The 26,666-nt window shown below is 47.0% G+C and overlaps 1 protein-coding gene across 1 annotated transcript; it reads left to right on the top strand.

Moving 5' to 3' along the window:
- Positions 1–4,559: 4,559 nt before the first annotated feature.
- CD82 (CD82 molecule) lies at positions 4,560–24,936 on the top strand (the record flags this gene model as incomplete). The annotated part of the gene is made up of 8 exons (XM_082485125.1): positions 4,560–4,622; positions 10,211–10,283; positions 14,167–14,291; positions 15,478–15,552; positions 21,213–21,320; positions 23,554–23,745; positions 24,037–24,120; positions 24,643–24,936. 8 exons carry the CDS (start codon positions 4,560–4,562, stop codon positions 24,718–24,720), a joined length of 798 nt encoding a protein of 265 aa, XP_082341251.1. The 3' UTR covers positions 24,721–24,936.
- Positions 24,937–26,666: the final 1,730 nt, after the last annotated feature.

A 26,666-nucleotide genomic window follows, 5' to 3' on the forward strand; every position in this document is an offset into this window, starting at 1 on the left:
TAAAAATTAACTTGGCCTCTCTGCCCCCTGACTGATGTGGCTATAACATCTCTGCATGAGCGCTCCCCTTCCCACCTCGCCAGGTGATGGTGGGGCCAGGAGGCAGAGGTGTTGGGCTCTCCCTGTATCGCCCGTCTTTTGCTGCGGTCACCTTTGGCAGGAGGGGGGCTGGGAGCATCGCAGGCTCCTGCGACAAAAATAAGTTAATCTCTGAGCCGTGATGGGACTCTTTTGCTGTCGTTAACAAAGCAGGCCTCTGTCTGCCTCTCCTCAGACACGTGTCCTGGATTTTGTGCTCCACATACCGGTCTCGCTGTCACTGCTGTTGCTGGGAGAACAACAGGCCTGAGAGCCAGAGGGGGCAGGAAGCCATCCTGTGATGCCAGTTTAGCTTGTGTGGAGTCATCCTGTTCCTCCTCCATGGGGAACCTCGGGGTCCTGGATCAATTGTTACCTTCCTCCACAACTGCCCAGGGAAGTTGTAGATGCCCCATCCTTGGAAGTGTTCAAGGCCAGGTTGGATGGGTCTTTGAGCAGCCTGGTGTAGTAGAAGGTGTCCCTGTCCCATGGCAGGGGGTTGGAACTAGATAATCTTTAAGGTCCCTTCCAACCTAAACCATTCTATGATTCCTGGAGTTAGTTCTCCCTTCAGGTCCTAGGGCTGACGTTAAGACAGATACACGATCAACTGCACAGAAGCTGACCAGGCTGTGTTGGCAACCAAGTTTTTATGGCGGTAGTGCCTCAAAGCAGCAAACTGACAGATCTGCATAAGTAATCCTGCTTATTTTTACAGGATGGGAAATGGGAGGCTGGGAGAAACCCCATTCTGCAAGTTGACAGTAGAGTCTCTTATGAAATCCTCTGCAGAGCTGGCATCAATCTGGAGAACGACAGGGAAAATTTGGAGGCATATGGGCAGGATTGTTGAACAGACTGGGTGTGGCTGCTCGGGGAGGAAAATCCAAATGGTCGAAGCAGTTAGGGTGGAGAGGAAAAGGAGGAAACAAACAATTGTGGACAATCGGTGGCATTTAAAAGTTGCAAACTTTATGTGTTAAGCTTTTGCATGTGCTGCTGCGGAATGTTAAGGCTCAAAAGCTGACCAAGGTCAAAAGGCTAATGGTCAGGTCTGACTGCCGCAGGCAGCACTGGCTGGCAAGACTCAGCGCTTAAGCCAGACCTTCAGTGCCGAGTGGCCCGTAGATATGCCCAGTTATGATAACTACAAGCTCGTCTGCTTCCAAACCTGACCCATATCAAATTTTGTTGAGCTACTGCTTCTATTGTGTGGCAGTGTTGCTAGTTTTGTGACTGGTTTGTGCCATTTCAGAAGGCAGGGTTTTGAGGAGTTTCATTAATGTACAGAACAAAAGTAAGCTTAATTTCTTAAGGATAGAATTGGAAAATCTGTAATGTTTCAGTATGTGAAGCTGTAAAGTATCTTAAAAGCTCAAAGCAAAACCCTAAAAACCTGGTTCTGTTTTGGCTTGAAAACTGTACTTTGAATTACTTTATGGCTAGGAGCTATGAAAGAGGTATATCTCCCTGTGGCAAGAGGAGAATAGTGCATAATGCTGAAATGCATTGTTGAGTTTTTGGAGTTTTTTTAGTAAGCATGGAAGATGGTATGCCTTTAATAAATACCTAGGAGTAGAAGAGCCCTGAAAGCAATCTTTTACTCTTGTCACCTCAGGCATGTTGTCTTCTACACCAGCTCTTCTCAACTTGTTTGACTATTTAATTATCTTAGATAACTATTGCAAAGATCCTACCGGCTCTGCAAACCTCTGTTTTCCTGACTAATCAAGGTAGTGTGGTCAGTGTTGGAAATAAGCAGCACGTGGCTACCTAGTGTTAGGAAGCAAATCAGTGAGTACTGGGAGTTGTCCCTCCAGTTTGAAAATAAGGAGGATTGCACCTGGGACCGGGCGTCTTAAGGCAAGAAGTCCAATGCTTTGTGCAGGAGGCTATAATCTAGCTTAGTTCTTGGCTAGGTTGAAGAGTAGAAAAACATTTGTATCCCTCACAACGGACATTCACCATTGCCTAGGGACCTGGCTGCCTCAATGTTCTGGTTAGACTGCCAGACTCCAGTTTGTGGTGCTAATAAGAGGACATGTGTTCATGGTGAAGCCAGTAAGCAAGCCAGCTGGATGGGAAAACTTATGTCTTAGTTATCCTGTCCAAATGGAGTCTTAAGTATTTGTGCCTGCCAGGATTAACGGCCCGGGAGAATGCATCTCCTGCAGAGGAAAGGAGGGGAGCACACAGTTTGAAGGAAGTGAGATTTGTGCTGTCCTTGCTCAAATACTCGTCCCTTTTCTGAGATACCATTACAGGGCACAGTAGTCTTTGGGTTACAGCTGTTCTGTGACAGCAAGTTGGCATTTATGGTAGGTGAGCTGCTCTAACATGAGCAAGGCTTGTTGAATAAACTTGCTGTCATTAACCAAGGGTAAAAATCTGCTAACAGAGACCCTTTGCTCGCTTTTCATAGGTTGGTAGTGATGCAGCTGTTGTATGGTGTGTCTGTGCCGCAACAGAACCAGCTCATAGCCAACAGCTGCAGCTGGGAGGACTGGGAATGGGAATGCTGTGTGTTTGATATTTGGTGTAAGTATGGTCTAGAAAATACTGCAGGAGCTTTCCCTGGCTAAGTTGAAGGACCTACTTTTGGGTGCTGCTGGCTTTATGGACTCTGACCTGAGAAGTTAACTGAATAAAAAGTGACTGAGATGATGCTAACCTGGCCATGCACTAAGAGCTCCTTAGGTGCAATGACTGCTATATAGATGGGATTTTTAAGACCAACCTGTAGCACAGCTGGCCGAGATAATATTTCTGTGCTGCTTTTCCATCTCAATAGCATCTTGCTATGTGCTGTGCAGCGATGGGATTGGCACAGCCTCTAGCTATGGCATCCCTTGAAGTTAGAGCCACGGTGTTGTCTTCAGCCACTGAGTTCAGACTTGTGCTCTCTCCTGGTAGTTGGAGGGTGACCATTGCTTGGCGGGAAGACCAGCCAGTTATAACAAGGCCTACCTCCCAGTTTAGCTCCAGAGTTAACCTAAATATTTAATAGGATTAAGCAAAAGCCTTTGATTGAAATAAAAAGAACATACTGGGCTCCAGTGATCCTCGGTATACCCAGGCTGCCAGCAGGGAACCCTGCTGACCTTGCTGTCTGTTGGGGCTGGCTCTTCCCAGACCAGACTGGTGACCCCAGCCTAGTATTGCTCTTCCTCTGGCTGTTGCTTCTTCAAGTGACACAGTCCGTTTTGAGCAAGGAGCTTGCTAGAGCAAATTTTAAGGAACTTGAAAGTCCTCTGCCTATGCAGGAAACATAACTGAGCATGGGGGAGGAAGGAGAAGCAGGAAAGCTGACCCGAGATGTTCCCTCACCCATCCTCATGTGTTACTCAGCTGTGCTGTTTCATTTGGAGGAGACTTACTCTCTTAGCGGAGATGGTCTGTGGGACTTTTTTTTTTTTTTTTTCTAACTTCTGAGCTCATTGCTGCCAGGCAAGGGAGAACTGAAGTAGCTTGCAGTAATACAGATCTATTTACTCCCTGAGTCCTGTAGCGCAAAGACCTGATGAGGATCCATTGTTGATAAGCTGCCTAATTTGCAGTGTTAAGAGCAACCTTGTCATCTCTTCTTAGGAGTGGGTTTACATAGGCTTCAGCCACGGTAATTGAGCAGAGTTAACTTCAGATACAGTAAAGTACCTTCTATCTGTGGTGAAGACCTGCCCTGGAGTTTCTCTTGCCCTCTCTGTATTGGTTGCTAGCCACCCCGTGGATGTGTGTAGTTTGTGTGGCTGGCACCAACAAATGAAAACCCGCATCTAGTCTTACCAGTGCTCCCACACTGCCTCAAACTTGTGAGGTTGGCTTTGGAAACTGGGACTTATTGAAATCTTGCCTGTCTTGATCTGGCAGCAGAATTGGTAGTATGTAACTGTGGAGGAGACTTGCTGGTCCTCGTGTGCTGTCAAAGCATCAGGTGCCGAGTTGCACACAGGAAGCTTGATTTAATGCTGCCTTTTAAGTTGACCCCTTGGCCTTGCTCTTCAGTGTTCCTTCAGCTGCTTAGGGGTCACAAGGAGATGAGGTTTTCCGGGGGAGGGATCTGGCCTTGTGTGCTCCTTCAGATAAGTGCACCCCTTTTCTCCGTTGGGAGTGGTAGGTAGAGTTGGTGTTTTGGTTGATGCTATTAATGCAAAGTCCATATAAATAGTGATAGAATTAGCAGTGTATTTGTGATTAAATCCCTTCGGTAACTGCTGATAGCCCTCTGTCACTCTCCAGGAGATCTTGGCAGCAGTGGCTTGTTTGTATTTGTAGTGACAGTGGTGTCTTGTTTTGCTGCCCTGAAAAGGCAACTCAGGTGGTCTATGGAGCACATGCTTTGTGTGCGTCTGCTCTGAGACCCACCAGATGATCCAGAGCTCTGTACACGGTAAGGGTGTTGCTCTGAAATCGCCTGGAGGACCTGTTGCTAACATAACTGGTTGTCTGTCTGCTTTCCCCTTAGGTCCCGTAAGTGAAAGAAGATGGGGTCTGGCTGCTTAAAAGTCACCAAGTACTTCCTCTTCCTCTTCAATCTCCTGTTCCTTGTAAGTATCATGGGCATCTGCAGAGTAGAAAGGAAGACCTGGACTAAAATTAGCTCGAAAAGTGTTTTTTCTGGATGTTTGCCCAGTGTATTCATTAAATAAAATGGCCAGAGTTTTGGAAGGAGGGAGGGAATCCCTGAAGCTGAGGGACATCAGAGCTGCTGTGCAGCTCCTGGTTATGTCGAGCAGCTCTGCTCCCAGTACTCACCTGCTGTCTCCAATGCACACAGCTCCCTTCCTGCAGTGGGAGGGGAAAACGGGAGTTTTGGGTCCTTTCTGGAAGGAGAGTAGTTGTAACTACTTTCTCTGCCACATCTGGAGCAGCAGCTGAGCTGCCCCTGAGCAGCAAAGCTGCAAAACCTGCCACGTAATGGCAGTACCCTCCTAAATAGGCCAGGCAAGCTTCAAAGAACAACTCTAATTTTGTTTGAGTCCCAACGGCTGGTTTTGTTTTTTTAACAAGATGAATTAGTCCAAGTCCCCTATTTGAAATGGAGTTGAGAGGTGGGGGAGACTGGGGCAGGCTTGCCTGGGGAAATGAGGCAGCCCACTGGATGCAGTAATTTTGTGTGAGGCTTAGCAAAAGATGAGCTCCTTCTGGATCAGAGTGGGTCTGGGAGCACCATGCACCTTCTTGCATGCATCCTTTTGTGAAGCTTAGATATTGTGTGTCATGTGGACAGTGATGGTACTGTTGATGCTGCCCGCCTGCAGTGGGATGGTGTAGTGGGGAAGCATAAGGTTTCAGCTTTCCACGTATTAGCAAGAAAATAGCCTGTCTGATATCGTTACCTTTCGTGCAGTGTGTAAGGGGAAGGAAGGGCCAGGCTGGGAGGGCAGGGAGGGAAATGGAGCATGGTAAGGTGAGCACTGCTTTCTGGTCTCTGTCCCTGCACACAGCTTCACTCTTGCTTCCTGCATGGCTGTGCTGTGCTGCTGACACGCGGGCTTGAACTTGAGGCACATCTGGATCTAGTTTCCCTTGGCTTACTCTGCTGGCTCTTTCTGTGTTTTGCTTCCATCCTAAGAGTAGTTAGCTCTGGTCTAAGGACTGAAAGTCGGGGGTGCTCAAAGCATCCATGGGGAAGACCCTTGAGATGGAGAGGAGAGGTTTTTCAAGTGCCGCTAGATTTCTGAGTATGATTTGGTCCACTTTAAGGGCAGGAAAAAGTCCAGCTGAGTCCAGGCTTGTCCTCCTACTAGCACAGGATTCCTCTGAAGATAGATATATTAACATCTAGGCTATCTCCTCTCTTGAGGAGGTGGACTTTTTCAGAAGCATACAACTTAACCAGTCTACCCTGGGAAGCAGAGCTGCATTTGTTAGAGCAGTGTTTAAGTCTTGCTGAAGCCCAGTACCCAGGCACTGTCTAGTCTTCCTTTATTCCCGAGCCTGGGTCCAAGTTCATTAGCTAACCTCTGTATAGAGAAAGTTCTCTTCAAGAAAGCCAGCCTAGTCTGGGAGGAGAGGGGAAAGATGACAGCCTGAAATACTACAATGCCTTACAACACTGCCGCTGGTTTTGCTGGGTGCTACCAATGGCCATTGGGGCATCTCTGTTCCACAGTGCTGCTCTCTCCCCTCTCTGCTGAGCCAGGCATGGTTGCAGTCAGCCTGCGGGGATAGTGGCGCTGTCAGGAGGCAGAGTCGAACTCCTTTGTCGGGCTGACCCACATCTGCACTGAAAAGCATCTTCCTGTATTTTGCAAGACTGGGAGGATGGCAGGCACTGAATCCCTCTGTGGGTCCTGGGGAAGCTTGAGCACTCCTGTCTGGGTTGCAAGTGATGAGAAGCAGATGTTCTCTGTCCTGTGCCCACCCTGCTCCAAACCAACTCCTCTGGTGTAGCAGCCAGCCGTTTCTTCTCCCATTTGGGGAAAGCTGAGCTGATGCACTGAGCTGGGCCTGGAGATGAAGAGTTTTAAGGTGGGATATGAGGAGGTCTGTGCTGACCGAAGGGGGAAACTGCTTTAATAAGCTCTTTCCTAAGCCGGCCATGCAGCATAGGCACTGTCTTCCCCTTTGAAGCTGCTGTATTCTGGAGGGGAGCCTGATACTTCTCTAGAGTGAAAATTTTGAGTGTGCTTCTGTCTTGACCAACGGCAGGTTTTTTGCGTGTGCCAGATGTTGAGGAAGGTGGTATCCATTACTCTCTCGCTGTCATAGGAAGTAGTTGACATGAGAAGCTTTTTCCGTTACAGTTCAAGGTTGAATGGGGGAGGTATTCTTGAGTTTATACAATGTGGCAGATCAATATTAATCAGCAGAAAAACTGCTTCTTTTGAGTTGCTGTGAGCTCCCAGCATGGACAGGTCTTGCATACCTCATGCTGCTATCCCAGAGCTGCTGAGTTTTGTTGAGGAGAGTGCTTGCACAAATGTGAACGTTAACGCTGGTGATGGAGCTCTGTGTCTGCTCTGGACCTTGAGCTGAGCCTCTGTGATTGCACCCTGTGCAGCCCAGTCTTTGCTGTCTCAAGTGTGTTTTCCAGCCTTGCTTGGAGCTGATGAATTAAACCTTTAGAGGCATCTTAGCGACTCTTTTAGAAGTTAGTCATTGAAATAGCACTTCTCTACAGCTCGAGGTCTTTTAGAAGGTCCCTTGCTATAGCTGAAGTAGTTCAGGGACTTGGAGGTATTTTGCAGTCTTGGAGCCTTACTTCAGGGAAGGGTTTGACCTGCTTTGATTAAAGGGAAGAAGGTTATTTGGACTGCTTGCCTACTTGCTACAAAAGATAGCAAAAACATAAGCTTGGAGTATAAGCTTAGTTTCTCTGATCAAAACTTAACACATCTCTTCCTTCTGGGGTTGCAGACCTGGGCCACAGCATATGCTTCTCCTTAAAGGGAAAACAGTTCTGTGAGACAAGTTCAACAGTCTCTGGAAGCTATTTGTTTAGAATATATAACTGTCTGTCCTACTTCTAACCCCTCTGTAAATGGAACAGAAGGCTATTACCTAAAACAAAGCCTGGAGTTTAAGAGCCTGTCTGTTGGCCCCCTGTGTCAGGCTCAATGTTACCTCTTGCAGTCTTAAGTGTGAAGGAGAGCAGTGCTGGGGAGGAAGCTGGGGACCCCCAGCTGCTCTTTCCAGAGAGGTGAGTGAGCATCATCACAGCGTAGTTCTTCCATGCCCTGCTTCACTGTGCTCTGCTGTGGGAAACTGCTGGCTGTGCCTTGAGGGAGCTCCATCCTTCTGGCTTGGGTGCAGAAGGAGATCTTGCTGAAATTGGGGTGAAATCTTGACTCCCAGGGTGGATGGGAGACATCTGCCCACCACTTCGGGAGTTTAAAGTAGTGGAGCAGAGGAATAAAACTCTATGGAAGGCAGACGTGATTTCTTCTCTGGAGGGTCTGAGGCCAAGCCAGTAGCAGAAGCAGCCTTGCTATGATATGCAAACTCCCGAAGATGCTGAGCAGAGATACTATCCTGCTAGGAGGTAAATATACAGTTGATAATAGGACAGTCTTTTGTCCCTGTGGCTTACTTTCTCCCTGCCTTCCCCTTTTAGTGTTTTTCACAGCAGCTCCTGGCAAACACACAAGTTGTGGACTAGAGCAAAGATCAGAGTGAAAACAGACCTTGGATAGTCTGAGCACCTCATAACAAATAACTTCCCAGGAACTCGGCTCAGCAGCCGTTCTGTGTTTTGTCAGCAACAGCAAAACTTAGGTGACATTTCGGGGTCAGTGAGCCAAGAAAGATGTCACATACAGCCGGGTTTGCATCTTTGTTAAGACAAATATTTTATTAAGACTATGGTTTAAATGTGAGCCTGTCTCAAACTGTAAATTCAGCAGTTCTTGGCAATACCAAGTTTGAGAGGAATTTTTTAGGCGCCACAGCTGTTGCATGTTCAAGGGGCCTTTCTACTTTGATCAGCAGATGGAGTGCTGCGGTGCAGCATGTTGGGACATAAGGCAAGGCGGAATTCTTGTTACTGCCATCTTGTCTTTTTATCTTTAATCTTTTTTTTTTTTTTTTTTTTTTTTTCTGGGGTACAGCAGCTACACGCTTTCTGCAGCAGAGTCAGTCTTCTTCATCCATCTTCATAGATGGGAACTTGCTTGGTGACTTTCTAATCCTATCCCCAGAGCTAACTGCACATTGTGCCCTCTGCCAAGCCAGGAGAGCTTGCAAGCAGCTTATTTCAGACTGTTGCTTTATCTTTGCTCAGAAAAGCTTCTTTGTATGAGGAGCTGAAGCATAGTGTAAACTTTCAAAATGTGGAGCCAATGCCTGTCCATACAACCCTCTCTGCCAGCTTGCTTCAGATGGTGGTTTGACATTTCCCTCGTCTCCCCAATACCAGAACATCCTCTAATGAAGCACAGAGTTGCAATCTCTCTTCGCCCCTGTTGGTTTATTTAGTATTTCACTTCATCTTGTCTTGAAATCCTGCTGGTGTAAGAATTGATGCTTGCAGTTCATGTCCTCTGGAAGCATCTCACTTGCATTCCTTGTGCTTCCCTTGTGTCTTTAAAGTCTATTTTAGATCTTTACGCAACAAGTGGTTTCCAGCCTTTGCCACTTCTAGTTGACTGAGTGGCACAAGTTTCAGCTTCTTATCAAACCTGCAGACTTACAGGCTTCTCAGCAGAGTTACATTGTTATGGATATAATGGTGCTGTCATCCTAATTTGGGAGCTGGAGACATCTACATGCAAACACCTCACAGTGTAGTATAAAACATGGTCACACCTGGAAGCTAAAACAGAGTATGCTGTGTGCTTTCCCCCCCTCCCCCCCCCCCCCCCCAATGTTGTATGTCCGTTGCCTTCTCAATTCAATATCTGGATTCAGCGGAGTCCTCACAGGGATATATTGCTCTACTAGTCCTTCCCTTAGATAAGACACTGTGGTCAGCAAGGCAGAGACCGTGGCTAGCGTTTCATAACGCTTGACTTTGCTGGTGGTAAGATGTGTTGGCTTGAGGGACTGGGGTGTTCTGGCACAGAGTAGTAGCCAAGCCAAAATGCCTAAGCTTGACTTTAGAAGGGGCAAAGCACTTCACTCAAGGGAACCTGCATGCAAAGGGAATGCTGCTGTTTTTTTCATTTGAGGGTTGAAGCCGTAATGTTATAACAGAGCCTGACAAGCTGAAGATTTCCTTCCTGGGAAGGTTCCAGCTGCCAGATATCTAATCCTTTGGCAGCTGGCTCCTAGCCTGGTCCCATAGGGTCAGGGATTTCTCTATTCAAAATAAATCTTTAAAATCATATGCTAGATGTGTTTGTCCTTCCACGGTTCTTTGAGGAAGCAGTGCACTTACCTTTTGCTTCTCACAAGGTTCTAGTGGCAGGGTGTCTCTTCCTCAGACCGTTTTGAATGGTCCTCCTATACAATGTCATGTACTACTAAAACACAATGTGAAGAACTGCCAAGCAGAACCTGGGGCTCCTGTGCAGTTGGTTGAGGCGCTCTTCCTGGAGTCATGCTAATCCTGTTTACTTTGGGAGGAGTACCATGGAGGAGATGGGTGAGAACAGAAAAAGAATGGTTGTTTTTACTCTGTAAGCATGGAGAATGGTGACTGCCTCCTCTTATTTGTCTAAACTAATAAGCCTTTGTGTGTTTACTCTTTCAGATCCTGGGTGCTGTGATCCTGGGTTTTGGAATATGGATTCTGGCTGACAAAACCAGTTTCATTGCGGTTCTACGTAAGATCATGTTTCTTAATCTTCTTTCTCCTTCTGAGTTGACTCTAGTCTGGGGCTGTGCTTGACCATGGTGTAGTCTAGGGATGGCGATGCTTTTGTGCACGTTTACCTGAGCGGTAAAATGGTGTACAGCAAGATGGGACTCTATCAGGAATAGGGTGAAAGGGAGCAGCCCTGGAGACACAGCATTCCTCCTAGTCTTGTGGATTGCAACACCAGGGTCAGACTGAATAAGACTATTGCCAACAATCCAAATATTTCACCTTAAATATAGGGACTAGTGTTTCACCCTATTTTCACTGCATGCTTTGTGTTTCCACAACAGCTTCCCTATTACCATTGTGCCCAATTGCCCCCAGTGCCTTAATGTAGTTTTTCTATGCAAATCCCCTATACTCCCGCTGCTTGCTGTAATGATCTATTTCAATTTGACTGTTTTAAAGAAAGAAAATACTTGGTTTTATTGATGCTTCGTGTACATTGAAAGTAGCCAGTATGTTTGTTCCTAAGCAGCAGGGGGATGTAGATCTGAGGGGGGACAGAAGGTGTGGGCTTGTGGAGTCTTTAGTGCTCTGACTTCTAAAACATACTCGATTATATACGCTTCATGAGGCTCAGCCTGGCCATCAGAGGTGTTTTCTGTCACTGCGCATGCGAGGCGCTAATTTCCTTCCCCTTTAAGTCAGCCAAGAGTATCGACTTTAGTTTTAACAGAGGGTCTGCTTTCTGCAACAACCAAAAAACTGAGCTGGCTTAGCAGTCCCTGGGCTTCACAGGGCTGTAAGCGGACTCTCACCAAATGAGTAGCTCGGCTCCATCTCTCACAAGCTCAGCTTCCTTTGTGCTTTCTCCTAGAGAGGGGCTTCAAACAACTTTTCTGCTTGGCAGGTCTGTTTGCCCATTGCTACCACCTCCAGCGCTGCTGACTCTGGCAATGCTGCGCACTCCTTGCAGCCCCAGGGAACGAACAGTAATGGCATTCATCACCCTGTTCCCAGCTACATTGATCCTGCAAAGGGCTTTACCTCCCAAGTCCTGCTGAACACTCTGGCCTGGCTTTGGAAGGGGCTGGGTGGAGATAATGCCCCCAGTAATGGCATACACACAGATACCGCTGATTGCTCTGATTGTTGTGCTGTGGCATCTGGCTTGTGACTGCAGTACTGGAAGGGCAGAAAGCACAACAAAGGGTGTCAGTTAATAAAGTGGGGGCATAAGCAGGAACGCGCTTTTAATACAGGCAGCCAAAAAGGAGCTTATCGGAGCCTGGCTATTTGCCATTACCCCTTGTGGTCTGAGGTGTGTTTGGTACCAGCGGGCCCAGCAGCTGTTCCCCCAGGCTGGTGGGTGTTACTGCCACTTTTGGAGGTACGAAGTCCCTGAGCTTCGCTCCGCTGCTTCCCATTTTACCCAGAATCGCTGCTAACAGAGCGTTTAAGGATTTAGCTTCCTTCCTGGAGATTTCCAGCATCAGCTCTTTCTCCCTGCCCCCTCGCTTCCTTTCCCATGCCTTGCCTCTCTTTCCCTCTGCTTTAGTAACCCAGGCACCGGGGAGGGAGCCCGGCACAGCGGGGCACTCCAGCCGCTGCCAAAGGAGCCTGTTGTGCTTGCTTGGCCCCCTGCCCAGCGCTGGGGAAAACACGGAGTGACAGCAGACAGAGCAGCAGCCCTCTTGCCAGCAGAGCCTTCTCTTGCAAGACAAGACCTATTGCGGATGAGAAGTGCAAGCACGGCTCCTCTCCCCCTGCCGCTGTCACTTCTCCGAAGGGCTTTTGAGTTGGAAATACCTTTTTCTTTCTTCTAATGAGTTGACTAAGTGACTGCTTTCTAGCACTGGAGGTGCTGCACCCCGGGTGCTTGAACGCTTGTATGGTGGCTGAGCAGATTTTTGGGAGAGGGAATGGTGTAGCCTTGTGAAGGCCGCTCCTGTAAGGCTGCTACTTCAGTAAATGCGGTATCGGCACCTAACCCGCACAGCAAGAGTCCCTGGAGTGGTGAGGAAGGAGGAGCAGCATCCTGGTGCTGTGGCATGTGTCCAGCTGGGGAGAGTCTGGCCTGGAACTGAATCGAGGCTGAAGTGTCTGAAGTGACCTGTGCGGCAAACAGCTCTGGTTCATTTTTTGATAACTGATCTTTTTCCTCTGTTTGGCATGTTGTAGGGAAAATTTTGGAAGCTGGTGGCTTGCACCAGGTGTCAGAAGTGGGGGGAGATATGAGTTAGTGGGGAGAGTATTAGTTGGGGTTGGGTTACTGTCTCCTAACCTGTTTCAGGAGGATCTCAGAGGAGGTTTGCCTCCTGGGACTTCTGCCTAGGAAATTAAATGCTTGGCTCTAGGAACATTATTTTCATTAATCACTGGACATCCAGAATTCCCCTACACTATGGAGCTCGTGGGTTTAAGAATGTCTCTTAATGATCAATGAGGTTTCCGGTTACTATTTCTACATGGAATCTCTTCAACTTTCATGCTGTAATGCTGCTCCCTCTAATCCTGTTCTGGAAGAAATAGTCCTGTGACCAACCCAAGTGTAAGAGCTTGTTTCTTGCAGTACTAAATGTTGAAGGGAGAGGACTGACAGCACTAGCATGAAAAACTGTTGACCATTCAAGAGTACAGTTATTCCAGACACGATAGCAGGGAATAGCTAGGAGGATACGTAAAAGTAGCTGATTTGGGCATGATAATTTGTTTTCATCCTGGAATAGTATCTATTTGCAGGGGGTCATGCACAGGTGCTGCAGCAGCCTGCAGTGCCTGGCCACAAGCGATTCACCACTGACTTGTCAAGTGACCTGTCGCATCACCTGTGCTCAAGTTCCTGCATCATGTTTCCCTCCATGGAGTTTGTGTGTCCCACTGTTGACTGCAAGTGGATAAGTAAAAACAGAATGGCTGGAACAAGGAGTAGTGCATTAAAGTGAAAAACCAAACCAAAAAGGTTATCCTTCCCCTCTACTCTGCCCTGGTGAGGCTACATCTGGAGTACTGTATCCAGTTCTGGGCTCCCCAGGTCAAGAAAGACAAGGAACTACTGGCAAGAGTCCAGTGGAGGGCTACAAAGTTGATCAAGGGACTGGAGCACCTCTCTTACGAGGAAAGGCTGAGAGACCTGGTTCTGTTTAGCCTGGAGAAGAGAAGACTGAGAGGGGATTTCATCAATGCTTATAAATATCTGAAGGGCAGGTGTCGAGGATGGGGCCAGACTCTTCTCAGTGGTGCCCAGTGACAGGACAAGAGGCAACAGGCACAAACTGGAACACAGGAAATTACATCTGAACATGAAGAAAAACTTCTTTCCATTGAGGGTGACAAAGCACTGTAACAGGCTACCCAGAGATGTTGTAGAGTCTCCTTCTCTGGAGATGTTCAAAACCCACTTGGATGCATTCCTGTCCAACCTGCTGTAGGTCAACCTGCTTTGGCATGGGGATTGGACTAGATCTCTGAAGGTCCCTTCCAACCCCTACCACTCTGTGACTTGGAAAAAAGCTCCCCTGAAGATAGTGAAAGGAGCTGAAGCAAATAGGGAGTAGTTGTGGAGTATAACGTACTTTATCTTACTCTCACTTAGAATGCATTCATGAGGGAATTAAAAATCCAATAAGTAGCTAACTTTCTCCACACAAGGTTCATTTGTATGGAGTGACCTTGAGTCTTCCAGGCTCTAGGATAATGGAGACCTGCCTGTTGGCTTTGAAAGTCTTCCTTCATGAGAGGACACCCAGAAGCAGCCTTCTGTCCCCATGTTCATCATGTCTCTATGCAGTCCCTTTGTAGAAACCAACAGACTTATAAGTAGATATGGAGATGGGTTCTAAATGGTGAAGGCAGATGTTGTTTTTGTCAGTAGCTAATTTTGTTCCCTCTCCTGGCCCCTACAGAGATGTCATCTCCCTCCCTGAAGACTGGTGCATACATCCTCATTGGTGTTGGGGCTCTAACCATGCTGATGGGGTTCCTGGGCTGTCTTGGAGCAGTCAATGAAATCCGATGTCTCTTGGGTCTGGTGAGAGAATTCACGCTATGTTTTAGATCCACCCTTTAATATCTCTCCTGCAAAATATCTGTTGGATGGTAGCTGGGGCTTAGGTCTCCTGGGGATGGCACTTCTGCTACGTCAGTTTAGATCCAGTTCTTAATTTATTCACAATTCTCCAGCAGTCAGCAGGCTGCAGCAGTTGTTCCTTAGACATTACCGATGATGAGCTAATAACTGTGAAATGAGAGAGGATGTCACTGACACTTCCTGCAAACAGTGGGTTGAGGACTGCCAACTGAGGAGAGATGTCCCAGGTGACCCTGTACCTTGTCCGTCCCCCCCACCGACTTACCAGTTGACACAGTGCTCTCAATAGTACAAGGACAAGTATCAAGGGCAGTGAGAGAAGAGGAAAAGTGACAGTGTTCTGCTGTGCTGCAGAGTTCAGCTTCTTTGGAAAGTGAAAGAGTTGAGAAAGACTCAACCAGGAACATCATGTATGTCAGGACCTTGCTTCAAACGGTTCATCTATAGGAAATTTTCTGGCTGTGATGGATGAGATAACACTACCTTCATACACCTCAGCCTGCTACTTGATTCTTGCTTATTCAGAGCACATATGTATAGGAAAGCAAATATGGCCACATTGTGTGTCCTGGCATTAGGAACATCTCCTAATGTAGTGGTAGTAGCTGCCAGCATTTAAAAGTAACCTCAGATGTCAGACTTTCCTTAAGATTCACCAGCAAACTGCTTTTAAATTTAGATCCTCAAACAAATTAAATAGCATTTTTTAAAGGTAATTGGCTTTAATAATAGTAATATCGTTTGCAAAATTGACTTTTCTTGCTGTGGAGGCTTAGGGTATGCAGAGTCCAGCTGATTGAGGTCAGAGTGGACTGGAAATGCAGCTGGAGGTGGAAGAGGGAGTCCCAGCTGGAATGACACGTGCGGAGGATGCTTGTAAACCCTCTCCCTCCTGAAGTATTCCTGTTGGCCTGATGGGAGAAGTGCTGAATTGCACTGGTCTGATATAGATACTTGTACTTAAGCCTTTTACTGGGGAGACCACTGCTGATAGCAGAGCTTGTCTGCCGGCAAAGGTGTTGGTTCAATGTTGTAACTTCTCCTGTATATGTAATCTTACTTGTGCTATTATGTTACAGACCTTTCTAAAGGCTGATAGTGGTCATCTGTTCTCTTTTGTTTCCAGTACTTCACCTGCCTGATGGTAATCCTCATAACTCAAGTTGCTGCTGGACTGGTCATCTACTTCCAGAAAGAAACAGTAAGTGTTTCTTACTGTGCGTGTTTTCCTTGGTCTTGGTTTGGGGAAACAGGAGACACATGCAAATTCTTTCTTCCAAACTGGACTATACCATTAGCAGGAAGAACTGCCTTCTCCTTTCCTCTACCCCGGCTCAGCAGCTTTGCTGTACAGTTTGCTGCTTCTCTATCTGCCAGCCTCAGCAGTGCTACTTTCTCAAGGATTATGAAGCTCTGCTTGGTGTGCAGGCTTTATTTTTGGGTATTTGGAACAGTAAAAAGAAATTCCTGAAAAGCTTTTGACCACACCTCCTCTTGATCCTGCTGCAGACTACTATTTGGGCATGTAATATAATAGTACTGTGTTGCCATCACTGGTGCCTTCAGGTGTTACCAGCCCGAGTGATTGCTTTTCTGACTGGCCTCCCTCGTTGTGTCATCTTGTTCTGTCCTTTCAGCCCTTCTGCATCTGTATGTAAAACTCTCCTTGGAAGAGCTGTCCTCTTTCCCCAGGAGCAAACCTGAGTATCGGACAGTTCCTGTACTACAGTTTGAGCTTAAAGCCAAATTATTTAACATTTTGAAGTGGATATCTTTTGTCAGGAATACAGTTTCACAGTGCATGCTTCTAGAGCTCCAATAGGCTTGGGAATAACATTTGAGCTACTTAAGTGCATTGCAACAGCCCGTCCTGGCTATAGGATCCCTGGCCGGGGCAGTGCCTGGTCAGGCCTCCAGCTGTTTGACAGCTAAACTGGGAGCCACGTTTACGCAGTGGGATCAAGTTATACCTGTAGGGTCCCTGCTGGCTTCTGCCCTGGTATGCAGGTTTCTGGTGCCAGTTGTGGGTAACCGTGTCCTTTGCCACATGACTGTATATCTGTACCACTGCACGGCTGTGCTTGCTTCTCCGAAGCCACCCCTCCTGCTGGGTGGTTACAGAAAGCAGGTGGTTGAGGAAGTTATGGATGGGGCTTGGTGGTGAAGTTTGAGGGCAGGGGGACGGTGCCTGCCCCCAGTGTAGCTGATATGAGCTTTGAACAAGTGGCTGTGGCGACTGAGCAGCTGTTGGCTGGGTTCCTTGCCAAATGTGTGAATGTAGCTTGCTCTCTGGGCTGGCTGGAGCTGAAGGAGAAACTGAAACATTGGCTAGCTGCTGTGTAAAGTTACAGCTTTAAACAAGCTGCTGATTGTCATCGTAACAGCTCTGACTAATGCAGAGGAGGAGGTGTGGGGATGGGCATTCCCCTAAGATGGGGAAATGTGGCTTTTTGAACCATGAAATTCCGTACCTCCTTTGGTATTTCTCTTCCAGCTGTCACTCTGCTTTAGAAAACTCCAGCTTTTGAACTGTAGCTCTTCGTTTGAACCTTAGTCAGACCAGGGAGAGAAGAAAAGTTCTGAGGGTTATTCTTGGAGCTGGCGTGGCTGTGATCATCACTTGGATGGACCCAGCAGAATGGTAGGGGAAGCTGGGCTTTGAACAGATGCTGCTGCTCAGTCCTCAGTGAACAAAACTTAGGGAAAATCTCTTCTAGAGCCCTTCTATTTCACCGATCCTCCGAAGCACCTGCCTAGAGCACTAAGAAAAACTGATTCAGGAAGGTCTTGGCTAAAACACATTGGTTTGTGGCTGCGCTTCAGTGGTGCTGTGTGTCGCTCTGCTTCACTTGATGTATGTCATCCCAGGGCAACTCGGAGCACAGTGAAGCAAACTGAAAACGGTTCAAGATCCAGTCCCTAGCTGTCTATTGTGTTCTCCGTGTTTATTTCTTTCTGACTTCAGGAACTCAGTTACATATAAAACAAGGAATAACAGGAGTGGAGGAAAGGATCTTGGATCCAGAATGTAGCAAGGTGATACTTGCTCCTCCACTTCTTGCAACTGATGTATATATTTCTGCACTGCAGGGAGAGTAGGTCCGATTATTGTACTCCTCTCTACCTGCCCTTTTCTTGATTAGCAGCTACTGAACAGATTCACTTGATGGGGGTTTTTTGTTTGTTTGAATATCTCTTCCTTTTCAGTGTCAAAATGCTTCCCTAGCCCTGACATATGAACATATGCTGAAATAGAGTTAGTGTTACTGTAAAAGGCTGACTGTGACAGGAAGGCTGTTGCTTTGCCTCCCTCATGGGCATTACTAGAGGAATGCCCCTTCAGACTGGAATTGCCCAGTAGTACCAGGAGGATGTTGATGCAACATCCATTTCCCTACATCTGGTGGCGACTGGAACTGTGTGCCAGGTTTTTTTTTTAGGGACTACAAAACAGTAATGTCAAAAATATTGCAAATGTCATTATTCTATGTGAGCTGAATGTTGCTACTCACCCACATGTAGCGCATCACAAGCCCCTGAACATGTGAGAGCCTGGGCAAGGTCTCTCTTGGCCTACATCACACAGTTCTCTGCAGCTTGGCTCTAAGTGCCTTGAGTGAAGGAGAGCAGTGGTCTTTTGGGAATTGCCCTACTTGCTAGCTATTGTTTGTGGCAAACAGGCCTGTGTGATTTCGAGAAGTAACTTGCCTGGGGTTATGGACTGTGCATCAGTTTCAGAATCTGAAGTGATTTGGGGATGAGAGCCCCCTTCCGTTTTTCTGAGCCTATTTTTGTATGCAGGCTAGATGCTAATAAGTTCTGGGGGAAGGATCTAGCTTGAGTCTCGGACAGAGGGACAGGATAGATGACCAAAGGTGTCTGACAGCGGAAGAAGACTGCATGATTCACTCTGTGATTGGGACTGGAATCAAAGACCTATGCTCTTGCCTCTGGTATTCAGCTTTCCTCAGCTCCCCCTTCTGTAAGCCTGTGTGAAGGGGAGACTCACAGCCGTGCTGCTTTATGGCAATGGATGTTGGTGCATAGGCTTTGAATGCCCCTGCTGTGGGGTGGCAGGGTTGTCCCTTCTGACACAGGGCTGGCTAGAGCTGGGAAGCAGTAGGAGCCCAGAAAGCAAGGATAGCCATTCCTTGGAGCGATCGTGCTCCACACAGCACTGAGTCCTGACAGACCTTAAATGAGTGAAAATGGCGAGGATGTTGAAAGCCTGCCTAAGTGTTCAATGCCTTTTTAGTTTGTTGCTCTTTCAGTTTTCCTCTGCTGAGTGCGGAAGGGTGGTCAGCTGCAGGTGCCTGTGGTTCCCCTTTGGGCTGCTCTACAGGTTAAAACTGTGAACAAGCTGCCTCTGTGTGTGCTTCCCAGAGCTGTGCTATTGTTTGTGTCATATTCCCCCTTTCTCCAATTACTGTCTGAAACACCTAAGAATGCCTGAGTTTTTCTTAAACCGAAACGTTTCAGTTATTCAAACCAGAGCTGTTTATAAGGCTTCTTACCCATTCTTGTGTAAGAGTAGAGGAAGAGCAGAGATACAGCTTCCCTATGCAGCTGTGATTGGGGACATCTAGTTCAGGCCCTGTCTTTGCTTGTAGTGGGGTCCTGGGATGGAGAACAGAGGCACTACTCGGGATTCTTGCAGAAGTGACACTAGGCTCCGTCTTGTCTAATAAGTAAGGGGCTAGATGGGCCCAGGGTAGGACAACAAACCCAGCTCTCCTCCCCTCCCTCTGCATGTGGAGGAGCAGTGTGAGGGTGGGAACTCGGAGGTTCAGTAACTGATAAGGCTTATGGCAGCAGCCGAGGCCAATCTCATTAGTGAGAACCAGGTCAGGTTGCCTTGATTTGAAGGGAAGGAAAAGAGGAAGCAAAGTAATTAAAAGGGGACGAGCTAGACATGATGAGGAGAAAGATCATGCAGCTCCCATCTGTCTGGTCTGACATAGCTGATCCCAGTGAGCTGAGCTGCAGTTTTCCTAGGAAGAAGAGTTGCTGATGTAGAGAAGCTTGTATCTAACAGTAAGCACTATTTCCTCTTGGTGGGTGTCCCTGGGTTTGCCATGGTGATTTGCAATGCTTAACAGTAGAACAAAAGGGAAAAACCATTTCCGCTGATCTGAAATATGCTATCGCACCACAGACAAAAAAGTAATATATGGGATAGGAGCATCCTGGTCCTCAGGCTGGTGTAACTCTATCCTATCCCTCAAGCAGTCTAATGACACTACTCTCCAATCTCTTGGGACCTGGGGCTGTCAGCAATAACAGTTGTCCTCATGTACAAGCTTCATGAAGAGCTTCAGAAGGAGGTGGGAGGAAAAAGGTGAAGGAGTCTGCTGGGTGGTAGCTTGCACATCTCATCAAACTGAAAAGTGTAGATATCTCTGGATAAGGAATGGGGGTAAAGGGATGATTTGATACACCTGAGCTTTGTGATAAGACTGTTAATAAGGAGTTTAGATAGTTGTAGTACTTCCTGTCTTAATATAGAAGGAGCAGTTTTAGGAGTCTGGGGAGAGGCAGATCAAGGCCTTGTGAAAAAGGGAAGTTTCCACAGCTGTATGTCAGAAAAACCCAGCTGCATATAGGAGCAGAGTGACTCATACCTTCCCTGAGTGGTGGAGATGAACTGCAGTGACTGAGATTCTGGACCAGAGTCTCGCTTGCAGTGCAAGATTAGCAATGTGTTACCTATGAGTACTTAAGGCAATGTTATCCTTCAGCTTGCGTTTATCTTTCACTCTGTCTCACCTGGGGCAAGCAGCAGTTGTTCAGCCTGTGTCTTACCAAGGTAACTGTACCCAGTTCTGTTTCCTTATTGCTCATCATGTTTGTAGCCCTTCTCTACCTGGGCAAGGACTTGCTGGAAAGTACCGGTGCTTTGGCAGTTGCATTGCATAGCAAAGCTGCTGTCTTGCCTTCCCCTCAAGACTGAGGCTGTATATATCACCTTATCTGTACTTGTTACTTTTTGCAGTTAGCTTTTGTTGAGTGACCGAAGCTGCATATAACATTTCTGAAAAGAGATCATTTGTGCTTTGTACAATTGTTTTACTGTTTTCCTGCCTCTTCTGGAAGGCTTTTCCTGATGCATACTAAGACTGTTTCTGTTCTCTGACTTTGGACCACTGGAGCCTACAGGGTGGGTTGGTTGGTTGTTTTGTGGCCATCAAGCATCCCGTTTTTCTGTGTTAGATCTCCACTTGTCCTCCATACATTATAACACTTATTTGCCCAGGAGTTCACAACTTCGCTTTCTTGTGAGTTAAATTTATTTGCCTTTCTATTCTGGTCTTAAGGGGATGCATGATTGCTTGGTCTGATGTCCAGACTTCTTTATGCATCAATTGTGCTTCCCATCAACAGTGTAACAAGCATAATGCTGTATTCGATAAGCAAAGGAATTTATTCCAAGCCTCAACTTCTGAGGAACCTGAGCAGCAATCTCCTGTCTGCTTAATAAGCTTGAGAAGAAACTGATTGGTGGAAGAAATGAGGACCTAGAATTAACTCTTTTTCTCTAGAATTACTTTCCTCTTACATAGCAGCAGCATTGAACGCGCTAACCAGAAGCTACTACCCATTCCACTTTTTTTGCAGTGCTTGTAATCTCTAGCTGCAGTTTTTGTCTTTGCTTTAACCTCATTCACTGGAGCTAGAGCAAAGCAAAATGTTTTCACACCCATAATGAAGATGAGACCATGTTTTTTTTCTACTGGGGGGGAGGTGGATCCACAGCAGCACTCACACAGTTGATAGGGAGATGTGTTACATGCCCGAGGCCCCAAAGAAAAGACTGCAAGGCATTGACTAATCTAACTCTCCTGCTTTTTTTTTCCTTGCCAGCTGAAAGAAGAATTGTCCCGCATAGTTGGAAGTCTGATTGAAAATTATGACCCTTTGAATGATGATGAGAGGAACTTACAAGATGCGTGGGACTATGTGCAAACACAGGTGTGTCACGGGGGGCAGCAGGAGGCAGATGATGCTATTTGTCAGTGCAGCAAATGGCCTTTAAAACTAGGCTGAGGACAGGGAAACAGGCATTGCAAGCGGCAATACTGAAGCACATTCATCTGGCTGATCTACAAAATTGCCTGTAAGGTTTGGTGTCTGCGTACCAGAAAACTGTCTTGCTTGCCGATTACTAGGGAAGACCCTGAACCATTCCTGCATGCTGGCTGTTAGGACTAGCTAGTATTGGCCGCGTAGCCTGATTTATCTGGCGTCTCAAATGGCACCCCAGTACTTCTTTTTGTTTGCAGGGCCTCCGGAATACTAGTGTGAAAGCCACAGCGCATACTATTTTTGTAGCAAGTAAAGTCCCTAGCTTATTGCTAGGCAAGTCAGCAGCGCCGCCTGCCTTACTACTTGGTGCATGTTGCTTGCTTATTGTGGTGGCTCTTCTGCAAGTGAAGTGTTCTTGGAAGCCAACCAACTGCCCATGGTTTCTGTTTTAGCATCAGGGTCAGCGCTTGAGCAACTAGGTCAGTGTTCAGGCACATTGGAGTCATGTTTACTGCCAAACCACAAGCTTGAGAGATGGCTGGCTGTTGTGGTTAAGTACATGCCCAGCATGTGTAGTAAGTACAAGTAATAGCGTTTTTCTTGTCTCCTCTTTGGTCTGCAAAACACTGACCTGCATTATTTCTCCTCCTTGGAGGGAGAATGATTTATTTCTGTTTTATCACTGTAGTTGCATCTCCTTGCTAGTGGCCTCAAGAAAAGGCTGAGTCTACTGTGGAGAAACAATCCTGCTTGAAGTTGGGTGTTAGGAGTCTAATTACTCTCATACTCTAGATTTAGCATTTGAAAGGGGGTGGGTGTTCTGTAGACGAGTCTTGGAGTTAAAGTCCAAATCTCTGTGAGGCAGAGGTAGTTCCTTCCGGTGGCTGGTTCTTCAACGTTTGTTTGGAAACCAAATGCTCATCCTGGTGTGGGTGTTCAGCTGTTTGTACCTCTGCTCTCATATCTATTACGTCAGACTGAAACACTATTTTTCCTTTGCGAGCAGAGGGGGATTTTCCCTAAACTTCCGCCTCAAGTTTGATAGCCTTTCTGCCCCATACCGCCGTGCAAACACTGGGATCCTTGCTTAAGATAAGATCTTAATCTTTGCTGGACTTGCCGATGTGCTTTCCCCTCCAGCAACTGCAGTTTTATCACGTGGCTGTAGAGGAATGTAAATGTTTCTTTGGATGGAAAATTTTCCTCATCCCGTCTTCCAGCCAGTCCCAACTGCAGCCAGGCGGGTGCAAACTCGTCGTGACTCGCTGGGGCTTGGCAGCATGTCGACGCCATCGTGCGGTGGCTGCTGGTGTCCCCCGACGGCCACAGCTAAGATCAGTGGTACCTTGCAATTGCGAACCAGAAAACGAAAAGTTTCTGCTTCACGTCTGCTCAAAAAATGTGTGTTACTCAAAGAAAAATAAAGTCTTAGCATTTAAACCTATGGAAATGAAACTGCTAGTGGAAGGCTAGCTAGAAATCCTTTTGAGATGTCTTTGAATACAGGTGATGTCTTGTCAACACATTAATGTTTTGCCTGCCTTGCTTCTCCCTTGCCAAATCGATCTGCTGACGATAAACTGAAGGGACTGAGAAAAAAATCTCCAACGCGTCACACAGGATAACTGCCCTCCTCTAGCTGACCCATGAGCAGCATCTGTTTTGCACTTTTACTTCTGTTTAGCATTGTCACCTGGAGATAAGATGAGGTTTGCCAGTACTGAGTCTGCAAAAACTAATAAAAATTACACTGTGTAGGACTGTTGTCAATCTGCATGGCCTGCTGAAGTCTGAGTATCTAGGCCTCAGGCAGTAAGGCTTGTGAAGGATTCGTATTCTAGCACGACTGGTGTGCTAGATCTTTATGGATTGACTGTGTATATTATAGCCTACTATGCTCAAAGTCTGCTAGAAGTGGCCCTTTAACTCTTGTCTTGCTAGCAGAGTGATTCTTTGGTAGGAAATAATGCCCCTGTCTTCTGCATGGCCCTATCCATAGGTTATCATCTGGTAATCGGGGGGATGTTCTAATGTAACTAATTCATGCAAAGTGTATGGCCTGACTGCTGTTACGTGGAGAGCTCCTGTGTACTTCTACCTCCACTGCCTGTTTGTTTTCACGTGCAGTATGTTACCAGTGCAAAGTATAAGACCATGACGATCTCTCTCTGCTTATTAGATTGCCTGCTGTGGCTTGACTGGAGCAAAGGACTGGGAAAATAATGAGATTCTTATCAACAAAAGCATGACTATGTATCCCTGCTCCTGCTCCAATAGCTCCAACAACTTTGAGGTAGAAAACGGTTTCTGTAATCTGGATGTCCCTGTCAACACCACTGCAACGTACGCTGACTGGCCTGTTCATGAGCAGGTGAGTGGGTATATCTAGGCCCCATGAAGCTTCCACTGAAGTCGCCTTGTCTTTGTTCCCCTGGGAATTATTTAGGGCACTTTTTTCACGTCAGTATTGCTTGAAGTACCTGTGGAAATTGGGGCAAGTGGGGACAGGGATCCTGCCCTTTTCCGCTAAAGCTACTGTGAAACTTGGTATAGCATGTATCTGGGATAATCTCTGCATGCACAAGGAGATGTCAAGACTGAAAATCCGTAACACATGCTTAGAATTGTATTTCTTTCCCTTGTGACCGTCTTTTCTCCATAGGGATGCATGGATGGTGTAGAGAAGTGGTTGAAGGACAACCTTGGTATTATTCTTGGGGTCTGCACTGGTGTTGCTGTTATAGAGGTAAGTCACTCCCTGACATGAACTCTCTGACCGTGCAGACTCTTTTGAAGGCAAACCTGTTTTTCTCAAGTAATAGACACCTGGTTTAATGGCAGTGCATCTCTAGCTCTTGGTTTTGTCTACCTGGAGCTTTGAACTGCTGCTTTTGTTGGCTGGGTTAAAAATTGAACAAAGCCCTGTCTACTTGTGGTTCCTGCTGCTGTGTTTGATGCTTGGCAATTTACTGCATGTATAACCAGGAAGAATGAGACAAGCAACATCCCACTGTAAGATCCCACTTGTTGCCTTAAAAATCCTATAACATAGATTCCAGATGAAGGCACCTCTTTTTGGAGTAAATATTTTTGTCATCCTAATTGCATTTTTTTATTGCATTTTCCTTGCATGGGGGACAAACTATTCACCTGTGTAGTGTCATTAAAAGGAGACTTCTGTATTCTGCTCCCCTGTACCACCCTTTCTTCACACCTTATTGTCTCTCTGGTTGCTGATTTTGTTCCCATTCTTCATTACTTCTTCCAGCTGCTGGGGATGATACTGTCCATTTCGCTCTGTAAGAATATACACAGTGAAGACTACACCAAAGTGCCCAAGTCTTGAGTTGGCTAACTCCAGAGCTACGGCACCACAGAGAAAGAAGCGAACAGAACATTCCTGCCTCGTACCCAGACTGTCCAACCATTGACCATTATTCCTGTGACATCCCATTTCTGATACCACTCTGCTAAGAACTGTTAGAGCTGCAATACAGCCTGATCTTCTGGCAATAGGGCCCTTGGGCCACCTGCATCCTGCCTCTGGATTATTTCTACTTCAAGAAGCAGAACCTAACTGTCTCGTCTCACATGAGACACCGATTAACCTGAGGGGACAATGCTTTTGCTGCCTGCTCCATGTTAAACAATACTATTCATATTTCCATTCTACAACCTACTGGGCCTAATGTACAATAACTCCTCTCTCCCCTTGTTCTCCCACACACCTTTCCCCTTACCCCCAGAAGTCCCATATCTGTAGTGTGAGCCAGGATTGCTGTTGAGATTCCAGTGCTTTGGTAGCTTCACCTACTTCACTGACTTGTGGTAACTAGTCGTGCTTTATAGGCCTTCTCCTATACCTGATTCGGCTCCTACTATGCATCTTCCAACCTAGGCTCTCATCTGAGATATCAAGCGCTACCCTCATACTTGCTTCTCCTGCTCCTGGAGTCAGCTATGCCTTGCCTTCAGTGGAGCTCTTCCCTTCGAGCCTGGTGAGAAGTCATTGGGAGGGAGCCAAGCCTACCTGTTCCTAGTGGAGCCTGGCAAATTGCAGTGGTGGTGCTCAACTGCTTCTGGAATGGGTTCCTTGGGTTCCGGATTTGACACTTACATGTTTCCCCCACTTGCCTCTTTACCTTTTCTTCTCCCCCTAGCGCTGCTTTGCTGGCTCCTGTCAGCTTGGAGGCACTTCAGGGACTGCTGCGTTGTGTGGACCCAGCCCCAGCCAGGCTCTGCTGGTTGCGTTCTCGGGTTGCCAACTTTTATAGAGGTTACAATTAATTTGATTCTTCCCCTGCCCCTTTTATGAACACAAAGTTTGTTAGCTGTGGGTTTTCATTATGAATATGGAGGGATCTGACTGGCCTGCTGACGTTGCGTATTGGAGGTATCACTGCTACCAGTGCCCGCTTTAGGTTCTGTAGTTTGGATGCAAGGAGAAGTTGCTTTTATTTCAGTTGTCCGGTCTTCTGACTCCACTGTGGTCTGGAGCCATGGCTGTATCGTGAGCTCTGTCTCGAGTGTAAGCACTGCAGCAGTTAAGTAGCTGGTTCTGCAGTCGTGCAGGCTGGGTGGTTTCTGTACTTAATGGCTGGCTGTTCTCTCTATTCAGCCAGTGGCCAGCAGCAAGGAGTGGTTTAGAGCAGAAGAAAGTAGGAAATGTACGTGGAAAAACTGCCCCAGCTCCTTAAATAAGGGAGCTAGGCGCAAATCCTCAGTTTTAGAGGTGGCTTGGGCACAACAGATTTCCAGCAGCTGCACATGTGTGCAATTGCCCTGAGCACAGGAGGCTGTATGAGAGAGAAGTGGGTGGTCCTTGCCTGAGACCCAATACAAGGCATGTGGTGAGAGAGCCTTTGCCTTACAGAGGTGGTCCCAGGACTGTCTCTTGTCAGGGGTGGGGTTGGTAGGAATAACCCTAGTAGCAGTTCAAAGGGATGGCTTCACTACCTACTCAAATTTTCCTTCTGGGAAGAAGGGCTCGTGCAGGGGATCAGGGCCCCAGCAGCGGGTCCCTGCTTGGTCCTTATCTCTGGACACAGCAGTGATTGGGGAGAGTAGATATGACTGGGTACTTGGTTTTTATGGAGGTCTGATAAGGCTTTGCTATTTTGAGACACCTGCCCCCTCCTGCACAGATCCTTCAAGCTGACCTTTGCTATAGCAGAAGGCACCCTTCTTAGCAGTAAAGCTTGCTAGCTTTTGTAGCACAAAGTCTATTCTCTAATGTGTTCTTATTTGTAAGATTCTTGTTCAGTTACAAATGCCAATGCCAAGCAGCAAGTA

This window comes from Vanellus vanellus (genome assembly GCF_965231255.1).
Source record: "Vanellus vanellus genome assembly, chromosome: 6".
NCBI classification, from domain to species: Eukaryota; Metazoa; Chordata; class Aves; order Charadriiformes; family Charadriidae; genus Vanellus; species Vanellus vanellus.